The sequence below is a fragment of the Carassius carassius genome, chromosome 17 (genome assembly GCF_963082965.1).
Source record: "Carassius carassius chromosome 17, fCarCar2.1, whole genome shotgun sequence".
In the NCBI taxonomy this organism is placed as follows: Eukaryota; Metazoa; Chordata; class Actinopteri; order Cypriniformes; family Cyprinidae; genus Carassius; species Carassius carassius.
The window spans coordinates 28253497-28270164 of NC_081771.1; the positions used below are offsets into that span (position 1 = coordinate 28253497).

Consider the following 16668-nt stretch of genomic DNA (forward strand, 5'->3'; position numbering starts at 1 on the left):
AGGAGTAGTTTGTCGCAGCATAAAATATGTCACTTCCTGTTGCCAGCAGGTGGCGCTATGACTATAACTGAATATGGGCATGTAGATCTGTTAATGGCAGAAGTCTTATCTAACATGTGAAGTTTGGGGCAGATTGGACATTGTATGTCTGAGTTACAGCAACTTCCTTTTTCATGGCGAAACATCGAAATTTGTCAGGCCGCCATGGACACGCCCTTTAACGAAACCTCAAGATCTTCGCAATTTAACATCGCAAAGGCCTTTAGATTACACTGACCAAGTTTGGTGTTAATCGGAATAAATCTCTAGGAGGAGTTCGTTAAAGTACAACCCCTGAAAATGGCCAAAAAACAACACCAATTTTGGAGTTCGTTAAAATACAACGCATGGAAATGACAAAAATTACACAAAATTTGCTCATGATATTAAAAATAACCGACTTCCTGTTGGGTTTAGAATTTTCCTCCAAGAGTTTTTTTTTGTAGGTATTGGTGTGCTACATGTGTGTGCCAATTTTCATGCATGTACGTGAAACATAGTTGGAAGGCTGTTGATTTTCTAAGTATAGGTGGCGCTGTCGAGCCATTTTGACACACCCTCTTCTGAATCCTATATCAGACGAAAATTTTCACCAGGTGCAAAGTTTCATGACTTTTTGAGCATGTTTAAGCCCTCAAAATTGCGATTCATTTGGGAGAAGAAGAAGAAGAATAGACGAAGCAGATTCAAGAGGGTCCTCGCACCATTGGTGCTCGGGCCCTAAAAATTATTACAAGCCTTTGAACAGTAGTGCATTTAAAGGGATAGGGCCTCCTCAAAATACAGCCTGGATGTGAGGCATCTTCTTCTTGCTTTACGGTGGATCGCAGACTTACAAGTACATTACCACCACCCATCTCTCAAATTGACAATTTACACTCTGTCCACAATGTCAATTAGGAGTGTCAATGGTCCACTAGGAATGTCAATGGTGATTTGTAATTTGTGCACATTCATATAAAAATAACTCAAGGGGTTCATAAATCACAAACATTTATTGATTTTATTGGCTTTACAATCCTTGAGAACAGATGAAAAGCAAAAAGTCAAATACAGATTTGAAAGATTTTTTAATCAAAGTAATGACGGTGTAAATCGAACAATTATTTTGGTCCATTTTTCTGCTGAAGGCTGGATGATTCCAGCTTGCTACTACTGAATCTAAAAACTTCCATAAAAGTAAAAAGTTAAACTGAAGAAAACCACTGACCTATCTGTGCATTACCAAATTTCAAAACATTTTCATATTAAATGTATTTAATTAGAACATTAAATTTGCATCCATAGACATGATCTTTTTCCTTATTTCTAAAAGATCATTAATATAATCTGTAAGTGGATGTGATAGTCTCAAGTCATTACAATGAGGCATAAAAGTATGCATCAGCATACTGTCAGCAAACCAAAGCTGCACTCCATTTCTTAACTATGGACCGGTAACAGGCATGACAGACAAACCGGCTGCCAAAATGGCTGTGAATAACTGGTTTGTGTACTTATTCAGTAAATGATGCTTGGCTCTCTTTTAGAACACTGTCCAGTGAATGTATAACGCTTTGCCTTCATCAAAAACCATTTGTCCAACACATTCACCCAATCACAGGAGAGGGGAGGACTGGGAAGAGAGTATGAAAGCCTGGATGGGAATAAAGTGCTCACACTGGTGGAGGTAGGGGGTAGTACACTACAACACTCTTCTCTTCTGTGGGGAGTTTGATTCTTGTAAACGTCAATCCTCACTGTCCTGGAGTCTGAGAGTGTCAGAGGCCCAGAGATCTGCGCACGATCTGCTTAGCTAGGCGGTTGAACTGCTCTCTGTCCTCACGCCACATCTTTGAGGCGTCCACGTTTGCTCCGCTCTCATCATTGGGCTCTGTTGGAGTAGATGATATTCACAATTATTTAAGGACAAGCACTGATAGGACGTAAATAAAAAAAAAAGGAATAGAACATTCAAAATCTAGTATTTACTACCCCACTAGTTCTCAAAAATGTCTCACTAATGCCGCATTTCCACCAAAATTACCCGGAACAATTGTACCAGGAACTTTTTCCCCCAGGAACTATTTTCCCCCCAGATCTGTTGCTTTCTGTGTTTCCACCACAGACTAAAGTACTGGGAAGATCAGGCAAATAGACCCGTGATGTAGGTCTGCGCGCGTTTGTCAAGACAAAGTATGCTGATTTTGGACTTAACATCCTCGGAAGTTCGGACTTTGCGCATTCAACTTGGGAGTGTGATGTCCATGACGACACAAATCTGTTAATTCTGCAAACAGCAGAATACACGCCTTGGCTACTGCAATTTTCCTTACTGTATTTTCACATAAAACGAAATTGGATATCAAATACCACTGCCTCCTTTCGTTTTCATTTGAACATAATAATAGCTGCAGAAATGTACTTAGTTCAGGGAAATGTGTATATATACAGCATTACAATGACAAAAAATATTATATAAATTTTTTTCTTCATTTTAATAGATTTTTTTAGATTTAAAACAAATATTTTATGTTTAACCACTAAAGAGACATCAGAGCCAGCGGAACATATCAGAAGGTCTAGGCGAGGTGAGACTGCTCTCGGCGGATACATGAGCACTGATCTCCCGCTGAACACGTGGAGCTGACGGCCTCCGATTCGGCGAAACACATTTTTCAATAGGCACTGTCTTTATAAATAAACCGCAGATTTGAGATTTGAACAACCACATTCTCTCCTGAAATACTTTTAAAATTACATTTCATGACACAATAACAGTAATATTTTGAAAATTATCTGAATAAATGGTGGTTGAAATCACAATGCTGCGTGAACTCAACCAATCAGCATGTTTAGCGTCCAAGTCCCGCCCCCAAAAGTTTAGGAGCTTTGAAAAAAGTACTACCTCGCCAGCAGGTAAACTTTTAGTTCCTGGTTCCTGCGGTGGAAACACACCGAGTCCCAGCCCAAAGTTCCTAGTTCCTGGGTAAAGTTCCAGTGGTGGAAACGCGGCTTAAGCGCGTTTCCATTACCCTTCTAATTGCGCAAACTGAAATTGCGAATTGAAAAATCGCAGCAAAAACTTCCATATATTATAAAAAAGCTTCTATGCCCACATGAGGTGGTTTTTCAGGCAATTCAAAAAAGGAATGTATCGCAAAACTGCAAAGGAAACATTTCACATTGGCCTACTCTAGTGCTTGTGTTTACATATTTCAGAAGTGGCTCTACGTGCTGCTTTGCTAAAAATACAGGTCTACGTCTTCATTGATTAAAAATAATGGCTAGTGCAGTGGCTGCGGTATGCATAAACCTACCAACATCGTCGTCATGACGTTTTAGTCACATAATATCGGTTAACGGAAACGTCGTAATTTCACCATTTGTTTTTATTGACATAAATATCGTACATTTTTTTTGTAAAATCTGTAATGGAAAGGCACCTACTCTCAAAGTGGTCAGACTCAATACTATTTTTGTTAAAAAGAAAAACTAGATTTTAGGCCAAATGTGGAATAACAAGAGGATGAGTAAATGATGTTAATGTCATGGTGATAAAGGGAATCAGTCATGAATGCCTTTACTTGTGCCATGCTGGGTAAGATTTATCTTTTTTTCCATATTTATGCACATTTCTATGCTTAGAAATTTGGGTATAGGGAAGATTTTTTTTGTAAAGAAGCATCCTTTGCTCACAAAGTATGCATTTATTTGATAAGAGTGATCAATAATTGTAATATTATCACAGTTTAAAATGCCTGTTATTGGTTTTAATGTTTTAAAATGTAATTTATTCCTGTGATGGCAAATCTTGTGATCATTCACTGACAGAGTAAATGGTGACTAACCAGCGAGCATGCTGACCACAGACAGCAGGATCTTCTCCACGCTCTGCACAGGACTCCATCTCTCAGCACTGCTCTCATAGCCCATGGGGTCGTCACCAGGAGCGTGCAGGATTGAGATACACACACGGCCATCTGGGTAGACTGCAGAAAACACACCAAACACACCATAAAGTTTCTAAAGTTCTGCAATAGTTCTTTGTCATTTATCCTCTAGACATCTTTACAGTCTTCATTCCCAGTAGACTGAATACATTGAATGAACTTTCAATTTGATTACATCAGCATTTTGTACACTACTCTCTTTTATATTAAGGTTGGGAACGGAGTGGCTGCTTCAGTTCACTGCATGTCATCCCACAGAATGAACTACTCTACCAATTAGCTAAAAAGGCCAAAATTAGATTAAAAACAGTTGAATCTGCAATAAAGAACAGATGTTAGGATCCTTAAAGGATCAAAAGAACATACTGATTAATCCACTAAATCAATGAATCAATTAAAGTGTTAGTTCCATGAGCACTGACCCGTGATTGGTTTCCCTTCTAAAGACACACAAAGCAATCAAGTAATACTTTGGAAGAGTGAACGTAAGGGACACAAGTTTATTAACCCTGGATCAGGGCTGAATGAATCCACCCCCACACGGTATCACGGCTGATGTTATCTCCTCATTCTCTCCACAGCTGAAGACAGTGATCAGATTCTGATAACCGCCTCCAGAGCCTCGGCACCATCAGAGGACTGTAGGCTGGGCTGCTGCTATCTGTGGCCTGCAGGAAGACCTTTATCTGGGCATACTTCCCTGAACTCTGTGTCCAAACATCCATCAATGGGACCAGAGAAAATGCCCCGGCCATAAAGACACTTTAGGACTACGATTCTTAGTCTACGCTTGTCTATATCGGAGGACTATAAATGCATTAGAAAAGTTCTGTTCTGTTCTGGCTCCTGGAGGAACTTCTAACACTGCAAATCATAAAGTGGATAGTTTTGCCTACACAGTGATTGTTAAATAGCCAATATATGCACAGGAAAGCTTATACAATATATTACATGAGAGATATGTGATTGCATGTTTATGCCCTACCACTAAAATAAAAATAATAAAAAATTATCAGTAATATTGTGATATAATATTAAAATTTGTATGTTTTCTATTTTCATATATTTTAATATGCAATTTATTCTGGTGACACAAAGCTGGATTTTTAGCATTGTTAATCAAGTCTTCAGTGTCACATGATCCTTTACAAATCATTCTAAAATTAAACTTGGTGACCAGGAAACATTTGTTATTATTAATGTTGAAAACTGTTTTTAGCATTTGTTGATTCATAGAATGCTGAAATGTATTATTAGTTTATTATTATTATTTATATATTATTTATTATTATTGTTATTATTATTATTATGTATTTATTATACAGCATTTATTTGAAATAAATCTTTGTAATAAATGTACAAGTCTTCACTGTCACATTAATCAATTTAATATATCCTTGCTGAATGACAAGTATTAAAAGTATTCAGATTTTATATATATATACATATTCAGACAAAGAAACACCGACAACAGAACAACAGACAGCAGAATGGAGCTATTAGAGATTAAGGTTGTCTACATAGGATATTTATGCAATGAATATAATGTGAAACATTCAGTATCAACCCCTGTACAGCTGTCTTGATTGAGAGCGCAGCGGTTGGAGATGCGCAAGCTTGTCGAGTGAATATACATTTCATCGCTTGAATGTATTGGGTCGGACATGTCAAAAACAAGCAAGTAAAACAATGCACAAGTTACTTAACGGTAGGTAGGGAGAGGGAGAGAGAGAGCATTCACTATAAACATCATTTATTTTCAATTTTAGGCATACATGATTATGTAGCAGCCTGTGTGTAATGCGCTACTACTGTCCCTCTCGTTCTGAACCAGTACAAATACATGCACGCCTTGCGTGTGTTTGCTTGCTTGAGTGTTTCTGCATTATATGAGTGGTTTTGGAATATAAATCGTTGCACGTTTCAGAAAAAAAAACATGCGACTTCTATTTGTGAAAATATCACAGATTTATAATGAGTGGTTCCCTGCATTATTACAGCAAAGTGCTTCATTACAGTTCTAAGACACTGCAATGGAGGAGCTCTAATTCTATTAAATTACAAATAATGAACCATAGAGCAAAAATATGAACAAAGAAAGTAACAAAAACTTGTAAAATACATTTTAATGGGCATAATAAAGTGTGAAAATAACAGAAGGGTATTGGTTTGACTATCTAATTAAGTTAACCAACTAACATTATACATACTCTTTTGGTTTCTGTACCCAATATTTAAAAATTTTACAAATGCAGTAAAAAACATCTGTATCGGTACTCTGTATTCACAAGTACACAAAAAAATAAAAGTATCGGTATTGAGCGAGTACTGAAAAAAGTGGTATCTGTGCATCCCTAATATTAAATATATTTATATATATAATATAAAATATAATAATAATAATATTTACACACACACACACATATATATATATATATATATATATATATATATATATATATATATATATATATATATATATATATACACACACATATGTAAATATTTTCAAAATATACACTGAATGTGTATATTATTTATACATAATAAGAAAACACAGTACACATACATATATTATGTAAATAAAATTAAAAAAAACTTTTATTTTGGATGCGATTAATTGTTTGACAGCACTAATATATAGGGAATGGGAATATGGGAATATTAACATTTTGGTTGATACTGATCAACCAAATATGTTTGGGCCAACATGTTGGCCAATGGCCAATAAATCTAAATCAACATTTTTATATAATATTTGAGAGCCTGATTACCCATAAATTCTCACCATTAAAAGGCATTAAACACTTCAACATAAATCAAACATAAAGCAGCCTTACAAATAAATAAAATAATGCTTAAATAATAGAAACAAGTTACTTGAAAACATTACTTAAGTGTCAATTTTTTTTACATGGACAGTGGATAGATTAAATTAAAACAGTTATATATACCACATATTAGGAGATTTGTCTCTCATCGTCTCTGAGAGAATACGCGCTGATAATGTGTGCATCGTCAGATGCCGAAATTGCCATCAGTTTTTACTTTCACTATCATGGTGAAAGACATTCACCGGCATAAGTTTGACTTGCACAAAGTTGGCACGTTGCTAGTATGATATCCACTGGCTCGCTTTCATGGTTTAAAACAGAAGTAGCCTATTTCCAATATTGCAATGCACCCATGCTACAACTCAAATAGTCAAATGTGTCGAGGACACGCCCTTGGCTCTTCCTGTAACAACGCGCTGAAACATTTTTACGGTAATATTCTCTTTATAAATTAGGTTTATGACGTTCCCAATTTTAGTTATTAATGCTGTGCATTGCTGTTCAACCTGCGTGTGATGACGCTGAAGAGCTGAATGAACACCTGTAAACAACTGAAGTGCTGTCAGCTTATTTAACACAGGTAAACGCATCATATATTCAGATATTTATACAACATAAATATAATATTACAACTTATATACGTACAAAAAGACCAAATGCACATGTGAACTCGAACTAAGTTACGTGCTAATCAGAATGTGTAACTTCTCTGGTATATATATATCCCTATATATCCCTATATATATATATATATATATATATATATATCCCTATATATATATATATATATATATATATCCCTATATATATATATATATATATATATATATATATATATATATATCCCTATATATATATATATATATATATATATATATATCCCTATATATATATATATATATATATATATATATATATATATATATATCCCTATATATATATATATATATATCCCTATATATATATATATATATATATATATATATATATATATATATATATTTATATATATATATATATATATTTATATATTTATATATATATATATATATATATATATTTATATATATATATATATATATATATATATATATATATATATATATATATATATATATATATTTATATATATATATTTATATATATATATATATATATATATATATATATATATATATTTATATATATATATATATATATATATATATATATATATATATATATATATATACCTATATCATAATTTCAGTGGAACACAAGAGAAATAGTATCAGCATGAGTCACAAGCATTTTCATAGATTTATAACCGGGTTTAACATAATTAATCTAAAATATCTGGAACGGCTGAGAAGAGATGACTTACATTGCATGATGATTTAGAAAAACAATACAAAATCTAATGAATCTGCACAAAATAAATGTTTAATCTTAAGATAGTAATGATAACGATTTATATTGAAATTAGTTACTTAGAGTATATTCCATTTTCCTTTTATATAGAATAACTTTTATGTCACATAATAATTTCTAAATATGAATATATTTCAATAAAATAACTGCATCAAGAAACATTCAATTAAACGGATTTAAAATCAAATTAAAGTACATCATACTGATCTATCATTCACGCATATTTTTGCTTGTATTTAAAACATTTTATGCATCCATTTTATTTTATGATTATTTTTTTTAATGTAAAGCACTTTGAATTACTATTGTGTATGAAATGTGCTGTATAAAAAAAAAGTCACTAAAGCTCACATATACTGTGTATATGCTGAATGCGTGTTATACCCACTGTTCGGATGAAACATGTCACAGGTGAACTTCATCTTGGGAGGGCTGAGAGGGTAGTCTGAAGGGAAACTGAGGATGGCAGGGAACACACCGCCCTCAAAACATGTGTCCTCTGGTCCCCTTAAACAAGAAAGCAAGGAAAAATACCAAAAAACATTAGCATTCAACATATTAAATCATTTTATGCATTGTAATGAATCTCTGTGCTGCAACAAAGTGCAAAAACAGAAGCAAAGAATGAAGCATTTCAGAAGAGAACCACAATCGCCCTAAGAAAGGGCTATAAGTAGATATCTGCATAAGCTATTGATGTATTACCCACAAATCCTAAGCATTTAGTAGAGTTTTATTACAACATTTGTAACACACATTAAAGACATACATCATGATTCACTCCAATCATTTTATCAGAATATAATAAAAATCTTTAGCATCAGGAATTAGATGAACCCACATGGGGGTTGCAGAGGAAGTTTCTCAGACATGTAAATAACTTCTCAAAGTAAATACCTTTATTATACACAAACTTCAGTTGAACTTCATCTTTTGCTCTGATATATGAGGCAAGTTAAACCATTAACCGCCTTCAGCGTATCAACTAAAACTCAAAAACCCCCCTCATCTTAGTCATAAAATCACACAATGTCATAAATCACAGAAATTCATCCAGCACTGACAGCGGTGGCAGAACTTCATGGAATCATTCTCAAAGGCCCATTTAACATGCAAATCTCTTTCTGTTTACTTACCATATCCAGCTGTCAATCAAACACTGTTTCTATGGGCAGATATTGATCGGTAATCACGATGAGCAGCGCATCAAACGTGCACACTTCCGTATCTGTGGAACAGCTGCCAGGGGGTTGCTAGGGACACTGTTCCTTATTTTGCTTGGCACTTGGTTTCACTTAAAAACTTATCGCTCAAAACCACTGATCAAACCACCAGTTTGGTTTACCGGAGGACAGTCTTATCCAAAATTAAAATCAGTTATCATCACTTAATGTCCCTTTAAATGCTAGTAAATGAACAGCTGTGCATGCTGTGAATGAAAAGAAGCCCCGGGCAAAAACTGATTCCAGAACTGTAAAAGTGACATCAAAAATGCCCCTGTAAAAAAGAAGTCCCTTTTTAAACGTTAAAGGGTGTTGTATTCATATGTACTGTATAGGACAGCATAATATACAGGTTTTGTGTCTTTACAGATACATTTGTGACTTATATTAGTTATAACTGTTCATTATGGAGTCATCTCACAATTGAATTTGCAGATTAAAAATATAAAGAGAAAATGCAAGAAACTCTGAAACTACTTAAGTGCTATTACTTGCCTAAATAACGGGACATTTCCCCCCGTCAGACAACAAAATAAAAAAAATCTCACTAAATATCACAGAAACCTCGACTGGGCTCTTTACATATGGGACAGAACACCCTAGCAACCCCACAGCATCACGTTAGCATTTGGGACTACTCATATTTTACTCAGAAATAGTTCAAATCCATTTTATAAGGTAATTTTTATTTTTAGTATATATATTGATTTCTTCAACATGTTATTATCTGTGTACATTTTAGTATATTCTTTTTTATTTTTTTGACATGTTATTATCTGTGTCCAATCTTTAAAGATAAACTAAACTGAATAATAATAATAATAAAGTTTTATTGTTACTCTCTCTGATGGATCTCACCAGACATGGCAGATTTTTTTTTATTCCTTAGTGGATTAAAAAAAAAACAGAACAGAACAGCGAGGTACAAACTCAGAATTTTGAGAAAGAGTCAGAATCGTGAGACACAACCTCAGAACTGAAAATTTTATTCAAAATTCAAAAGACAGAAAAGATCACAATTACCTAAAAAAAAGTCAGAATTGTGAGACATAAACTTGCAATTTTGAGGAAAAAGTCAGTTGTGAGATAATTTTTTTTTTACCTCATTTATTCATTAATTAAATCTTGTGGTGGAATCAATCAAAGAAGAGAAAAAAAAACACTAAACAAATTCATCTTTACAGTCTATGGATAATACTTACATTATCAGAGCCTCCCACTCAAAGAAATTTTCTTCATTTACAGGACCTGTAGGGAAGAAATTAGTCTCATTAATTTATTATCTTATTATAAAAATGAATCTGTTTATCTATTATACAAATAAAATGATTTAAGTTTTTTTTAAGAATCTACTGTAAAAGCAGGTCAATGGAGCAGTTCAGTAAATGCCCTAATTCTTACCTGCTACAATCCCTTCTGGAGGGTTGAGGGTTAGTTCTGGAAAGAAAGAAATGCGTTGAGCTAACTTTATCCATAGAATTCAACAGGAAATATATTTATGTAACGTAAAGACAAACATCGCACACTTGCAGTACGCGAGTAACGTTAGAGAAATGAAGTTTGAACGCGAATTAGGAGTCACACGCTCAGTTTCAGTGTGTTTCAGGATACTTAAGGAGGTTACTGCTAATATATTGACTGAAATCATTTCAATGATGCATGTTGTCAGCATATGTTGACGAAGTTCTGGAAGTATCTACAGTTGCCAAACTGTAGCTAACGTTACCAAAACAGTGTGACGTAACGTTATTCACCCTTCGCCAGCACTGCACTGCATTAGTGTAAGTTAATCAATGACATGACTTACGTTTGTATTCAGCCATGAGTCTTTTTAAAGCTGTTCCAGCCATTTTAAAGCCTGGTCTAGAAAGTTGTTGTTTTCGCACGAAGGGTGACGACAACTGACACGATCTTGTTCTTCCGGGACAAAGGCGAGCAAAGAATTTCGATCGCAGGAGATTAGATTTTCCACTCGACGTTTACTTCCGCAATCCGCATGATGTCACGTGGTCCTTTGTTTTTTTTTTGTTTTTTTTTCCGTTTGTACCTTTTCACTCAAACTGATATTTCAGCACTTAAAGCAGCTGAAAAGGGAACGCCCTTAAACTCTCTAAAATACTTATGCAATATATATCGAATAAATAAAAGTAAAATAAATAATTAAAAACATAAATAAATAAAATCGTATATATATATATATATATATATATATATATATATATATATATTTTTTTTTTTTACACACTGGCCTAAAGGATTATTAGGAACACCATACTAATACTATGTTTGACCCCCTTTCGCCTTCAGAGCTGCCTTAATTCTATTTGGCATTGATTCAACAAGGTGCTGAAAGCGTTCTTTAGAAATGTTGGCCCATATTGATAGAATAGCATCTTGCAGTTGATGGAAATTTGTGGGATGCACATCCAGGACACAAAGCTCCCGTTCCACCACATCCCAAAGATGCTCTATCGGGTTGAGATCTGTGCCCGGTTGCATGAAACTCCTTAAGCTAAGAAATCCCTTAGATATAAGGTTAAGGGTACCCTTAGTGAAACTTGGGTTGCAAGAAAAAACCCTAAGGGTTTCCTTAAGGAACTTAAGGCTGTTATTAAATTTTTCCCCTTAATTATCTAAGTGTTCCCTTAAGCGTTGCTACAAAGTCCTTAGTGACCATTTCACCTTAATAAATTTAAGGGACCAAAACAGCTCCCTTAAGTCAACTTAAACTCAAAATAGGATGGCTGATTTAGTGTTAATTGAAGAGGATGAAATACCAAGGCGTGTTTTTAATGATCGTAATAATCCCTTGGAGATGATGAATGGTTGATGAAAGGCTGAAATGTATTATTATTATTATTATAACCACTTACGAAAACAATAATTACATTTTTGTCCTCTGTTCAGTTTGGTTTACGTTTTTTTTTGTTTTTTGTTATGTTTGTACTCTCCATAGCAAAAATATATTAATACAAGTGTGATTTTAGCAAGGGTTTGGCTTTGTGGTTTGTTATGTTCCGTTTACTGTTAGTGGTAGTAACTATAGCAACCACGGCGATCTTTGCCGTATGTTGTCAGAAACTACTGTGAAACGCTTAGTATAAACACTTAGGTAAGGGTGACAGTTAAGAGGTTTCTTGCAATGCTCTTAATGAAACCCCTTACCTCAGGGATTTTTTCTCCCTTAGGGAAACCCTCACTTAAGGAGTTTCATGCAACCGGGCACTGGTGACTGTGGGGGCCATTTTAGTACAGTGAACTCATTATCATGTTCAAGAAACCAATTTGAAATGATTCAAGCTTTGTGACATGGTGCATTATCCTGCTGGAAGTAGCCATCAGAGGATGGGTACATGGTGGTCATAAAGGGATGGACATGGTCAGAAACAATGCTCAGGTAGGCCGTTGTAAAGAAAACATCCCCCACACCATTACACCACCACCACCAGCCTGCACAGTGGTAACAAGGCATGATGGATCCATGTTCTCATTCTGTTTACGCCAAATTCTGACTCTACCAACTGAATGTCTCAACAGGAATCGAGACTCATCAGACCAGGCAACATTTTTCCAGTCTTCAACTGTCCAATTTTGGTGAGCTCTTGCAAATTGTAGCCTCTTTTTCCTATTTGTAGTGGAGATGAGTGGTACCCGGTGGGGTCTTCTGCTGTTGTAGCCCATCCGCCTCAAGGTTGTGCGTGTTGTGGCTTCACAAATGCTTTGCCTTGGTTGTAACGAGTGGTTATTTCAGTCAAAGTTGCTCTTCTATCAGCTTGAATCAGTCGGCCCATTCTCCTCTGACCTCTAGCATCAACAAGGCATTTTCGCCAACACAGGACTGCTGCATACTGGATGTTTTTCCCTTTTCACACCATTCTTTTTAAACCTTAGAAATGGTTGTGTGTGAAAATCCCAATAACTGAGCAGATTGTGAAATACTCAGACCGGCCCGTCTGGCACCAACAACCATGCCACGCTCAAAATTGCTTAAATCTCCTTTCTTTCCCATTCTGACATTCAGTTTGGAGTTCAGGAGATTGTCTTGTTCTTCTTCTTCTTCTTTTCGTTTTATGGCAGATTGCAACCATGACTATAAAGGTGCATACCGCCACCTACTGTATAGGAGTATGTAACATAAGAAAATATTATCATGTCTACATCATCAATCAAAAAAAAAAAAAAAATGAATATACTACCTAAATACTATTATATATTCCTATATTTTTCAAATATTGTACAACTGCTTTCTGTGCATCCTTTACCCCATCTCCTGTTGTGCCTAACAAACCTTCAATATTCCACTTTCTTCCTACCTGACTTATCTTTTGATTTAGTCTCATCCTCTTATCCCTATATTTCTTACAATGCAATAATACGTGTTCAACATCTTCCTTGGACCTACATTCTATACATTCATCAGATTGGCTTTTACCCATTAAAAACAATGTTTAATTTAATCCTGTGTGATCAAACCTTAGCCTGGTTAAAACACTCTCCTCTCTTCTGTTATTTCTATTCACCCCTTTGTGCCTTAATAGATTTTTGCAATCTGTAATATTTCCTTCCACTTTTATCCACATCCCACCTGTCCTGCCATTTTTTCGAGATTGTCTTGACCAGGATCGCACCCCTAAATGCATTGAAGCAACTGCCATGTGATTGGTTGATTAGATAATTGCATTAATGAGAAATTGAACAGGTGTTCCTAATAATCCTTTAGGTGAGTGTGTATATATATATATATATATATATATATAAAATGTGTAATAACTTAGTAAAATATGTATTTATTCATTTACTTCTGCTTCCCCTTTCTCTCATTATGAATGCTGTTTGAATTTGTTTTTGTGTATGTTGATTAAATATATTTATTTAATATTAATAAGAGATGTATTTAATATTGAACATTTGTACTACCTGTATTTATTAATGAATTCTTATTAATTTTAAAATATGTATATATTGATTTATTTAACTTTTCTCTCTTTATGTAGGCTATGCTGCTTGAAATTATTGTGTTTGTGTTTAACAGGTATAATGCCTGTTTATTATTTAAAGGAGTTTAATGTGTTTTTTTAATTCAACATTATTAATTATTTATTATTATAATTATTATTATTAATTACTGTTCAGTTTATTTCGCTTTAAATAATCTATTATTATTATTTTAGTTCATTCTTTTAATGCAGCTGAAAAGGAATGTCCTAATATGCTCTAAATTATTTGCACAATATATAATTAATAAATATGTTAACTGTATTGAATATGTATAATTTGTAATAATTTAATAATTTTGTATTTCATTTTAAAATATGTATTTCTATTCCCCTTTTATCTATTTATGTATGCTGTTTAAAAGTGTTTAATACAGTGTTTTTTTATTTCAACATTATTTTTTAATGCTGAATAAAAAATATATAAACTAACGTGCACTTCCACTTGGAGTGGAATGGCTAAGATTTACGCAGAAAGAGCCACAGTGACCTCTAGCGGAAGCGTCTGAGAAGTGCGATTCTGTTTCAATGGCAACCGTCACAGAGTTGAAAAGCGGTGAGCTAATACTCCTAAACTGTCATAATGCATCATATCGTTGTTCCAACGTTATGATTTTTTTGCGTGTTTGTTTAATAACATATCTTCAGGCATAAGGTTTGTTATTAATGTTGTTAGATGCTTAAACGTAACCCTCAAATCTCTCCACAGCTGTGGATTCTATAGCTGTGCAAGTTAGCCCAACTCACTTTCTCTCTCTGGCTTTCAAATGCGTGATCTGTAGCTTTGCGAGAGACGCTGGAGGCCCGTGGGGTCCTGGGGCAGCTGAAGGCGAGGATCCGGGCGGAGGTGTTCAGCGCGCTGGACGATGAGAGCACGCCGCGGCCGCCGTTGTCCCACGAGAACCTGCTGATCAATGAACTGATCCGAGAATACCTGCAGTTCAATAAGTATCAATACACCGCCTCGGTGCTGACCGCGGGTGAGCGCGTGACCATACGCACGGTCACTCTGTCCTAGCACTCTGTTACACCTCACAAGTCAAACACATTCTAAAAACAAACTTGGGAAGGTAAATCTTTTTTTTAAACAATTTATCTTAGAATCAGGTCAGCCTGAAGTTCCCCTAGATCGGGAGTTCGTGGCCAATGAGCTCAATGTCACAGAAGATTCAAGTGTCAAAGCAGTGTAAGTATGATTTGTAAGTAAAACTTTTATAGAGCACCTTCTAAAACAGTGTTTACAAAGTTTATAATAGATGACACTGAACATGTATGTACAAGGCACAACAATAAATATGGTCCAGGGTCACTGTGAGGGAGTCTGGGGCCTGTTTACGCTGAACTAACACTTATGAATACTATATCAAATATTCTAACTAGTTGTCAACATTTGAAGTTGATCAAAAAAGTTCATGAAAGTTGTCTTAAGACAAGACAGCATTTCGGTTCATTGAATTGTCTGTTGTAAACCTCTGTTCATTGTATATTAAAGGAACAGTTCAACAACAACAAAAAAAAAACTGTCATCGTTTACTCAGCTTTGACCATTTTTTTTTAAATGTCAAACATAAAAAGAGATATGAGAATGTCCAAGAAGCTCTTTTGACCAGTGGCTTTCACGCTTTATTTTTGGTTAACCATTCCTTTATGTTTTAGGCCATTGTTGTATGGATTGCTCCATCATTTCCTTAGCAGTAAGGAAGAGCACAAAGGAAAACTCTTCCTAAGAGGCTCAGCAACAGTGCCTTCACAAGAACCTCATGGCCATCGTAATGCAGAGTCATAAAACTGAGGTAAGAGAGGGCTCAAGTTTGACTTTGTTTCCTTATATTGATATAATGTAAAGATTAACAAATGTAATTTTTAGTTTCATAAGCCTGAGAAACATTGCATCCCATTCAGCTGTATGTTGTTTCCAGCTTTGCAGTCATCGGGAACCAACACACAAGAGGAAGTCATATGATCACAAGTAAAACAATTTGCCTTTAAAGAGGACAAAATATTCTGTTGTAGATGTTGAATGTATTATATATTTTTTAACCTTTTAATGTTGTTTTTTTGTACTTACAGTACTAGTTTTATGAATAAAACCATTGTGATTGTTCAGTTTATAGCTTCTCAGCTTTGAAAACAATGCAGCATTTTACAATATATTCGTATTCATCATATAAATTTTTTTATTTGACATCCAGTTAACTGATTTTGAATCTGATGTTTGTATCATCTTCTTTTAAAA

At 34.6% G+C, this 16668-nt stretch overlaps 2 protein-coding genes across 4 annotated transcripts; one reads left to right on the forward strand and one right to left on the reverse strand.

Moving 5' to 3' along the window:
- Positions 1-1015: 1015 nt before the first annotated feature.
- On the reverse strand, positions 1016-15262 carry ube2g2 (ubiquitin-conjugating enzyme E2G 2 (UBC7 homolog, yeast)). Of its 2 annotated transcripts, none has more exons than XM_059571596.1 (6): positions 15180-15262; positions 10840-10875; positions 10641-10686; positions 8604-8722; positions 3870-4010; positions 1016-1912 (listed from the first exon to the last, which is right to left on the reverse strand). In XM_059571596.1, coding segments are annotated over exons 3-6 (375 nt in total). In that variant the 5' UTR covers positions 10643-10686; positions 10840-10875; positions 15180-15262; the 3' UTR covers positions 1016-1799. The 2 variants fall into 2 exon arrangements, with proteins under 2 accessions (XP_059427579.1, XP_059427578.1); XM_059571595.1 differs by lacking the exon at positions 15180-15262 and adding an exon at positions 11246-11395.
- On the forward strand, positions 14863-16236 carry cep20 (centrosomal protein 20). 2 transcript variants are annotated; one of them, XM_059571597.1, is made up of 4 exons: positions 14863-14988; positions 15215-15412; positions 15534-15618; positions 16089-16236. In XM_059571597.1, the coding sequence occupies exons 1-4, from the start codon at positions 14961-14963 to the stop codon at positions 16216-16218; spliced, it is 441 nt and encodes a 146-aa protein (XP_059427580.1). In that variant the 5' UTR covers positions 14863-14960; the 3' UTR covers positions 16219-16236. The 2 variants fall into 2 exon arrangements, with proteins under 2 accessions (XP_059427580.1, XP_059427581.1); XM_059571598.1 differs by lacking the exon at positions 14863-14988 and adding an exon at positions 15017-15118.
- Positions 16237-16668: the final 432 nt, after the last annotated feature.

Coding starts and splice junctions, on each gene's coding strand:
- ube2g2 (XM_059571595.1), bottom strand. CDS start 11,288: ATGGCTGGAACAGCTTTAAAAAGACTCATGGCTGAATACAAAC. Junction 10,876..11,245: donor ACTCATGGCTGAATACAAAC/GTAAGTCATGTC, acceptor CTTTCTTTCCAG/AACTAACCCTCAACCCTCCA. Junction 1,913..3,869: donor TGTGGTCAGCATGCTCGCTG/GTTAGTCACCAT, acceptor CTACTCCAACAG/AGCCCAATGATGAGAGCGGA.
- cep20 (XM_059571597.1), top strand. CDS start 14,961: ATGGCAACCGTCACAGAGTTGAAAAGCG. Junction 15,413..15,533: donor CGCCTCGGTGCTGACCGCGG/GTGAGCGCGTGA, acceptor AATTTATCTTAG/AATCAGGTCAGCCTGAAGTT. Junction 15,619..16,088: donor GATTCAAGTGTCAAAGCAGT/GTAAGTATGATT, acceptor TTTATGTTTTAG/GCCATTGTTGTATGGATTGC.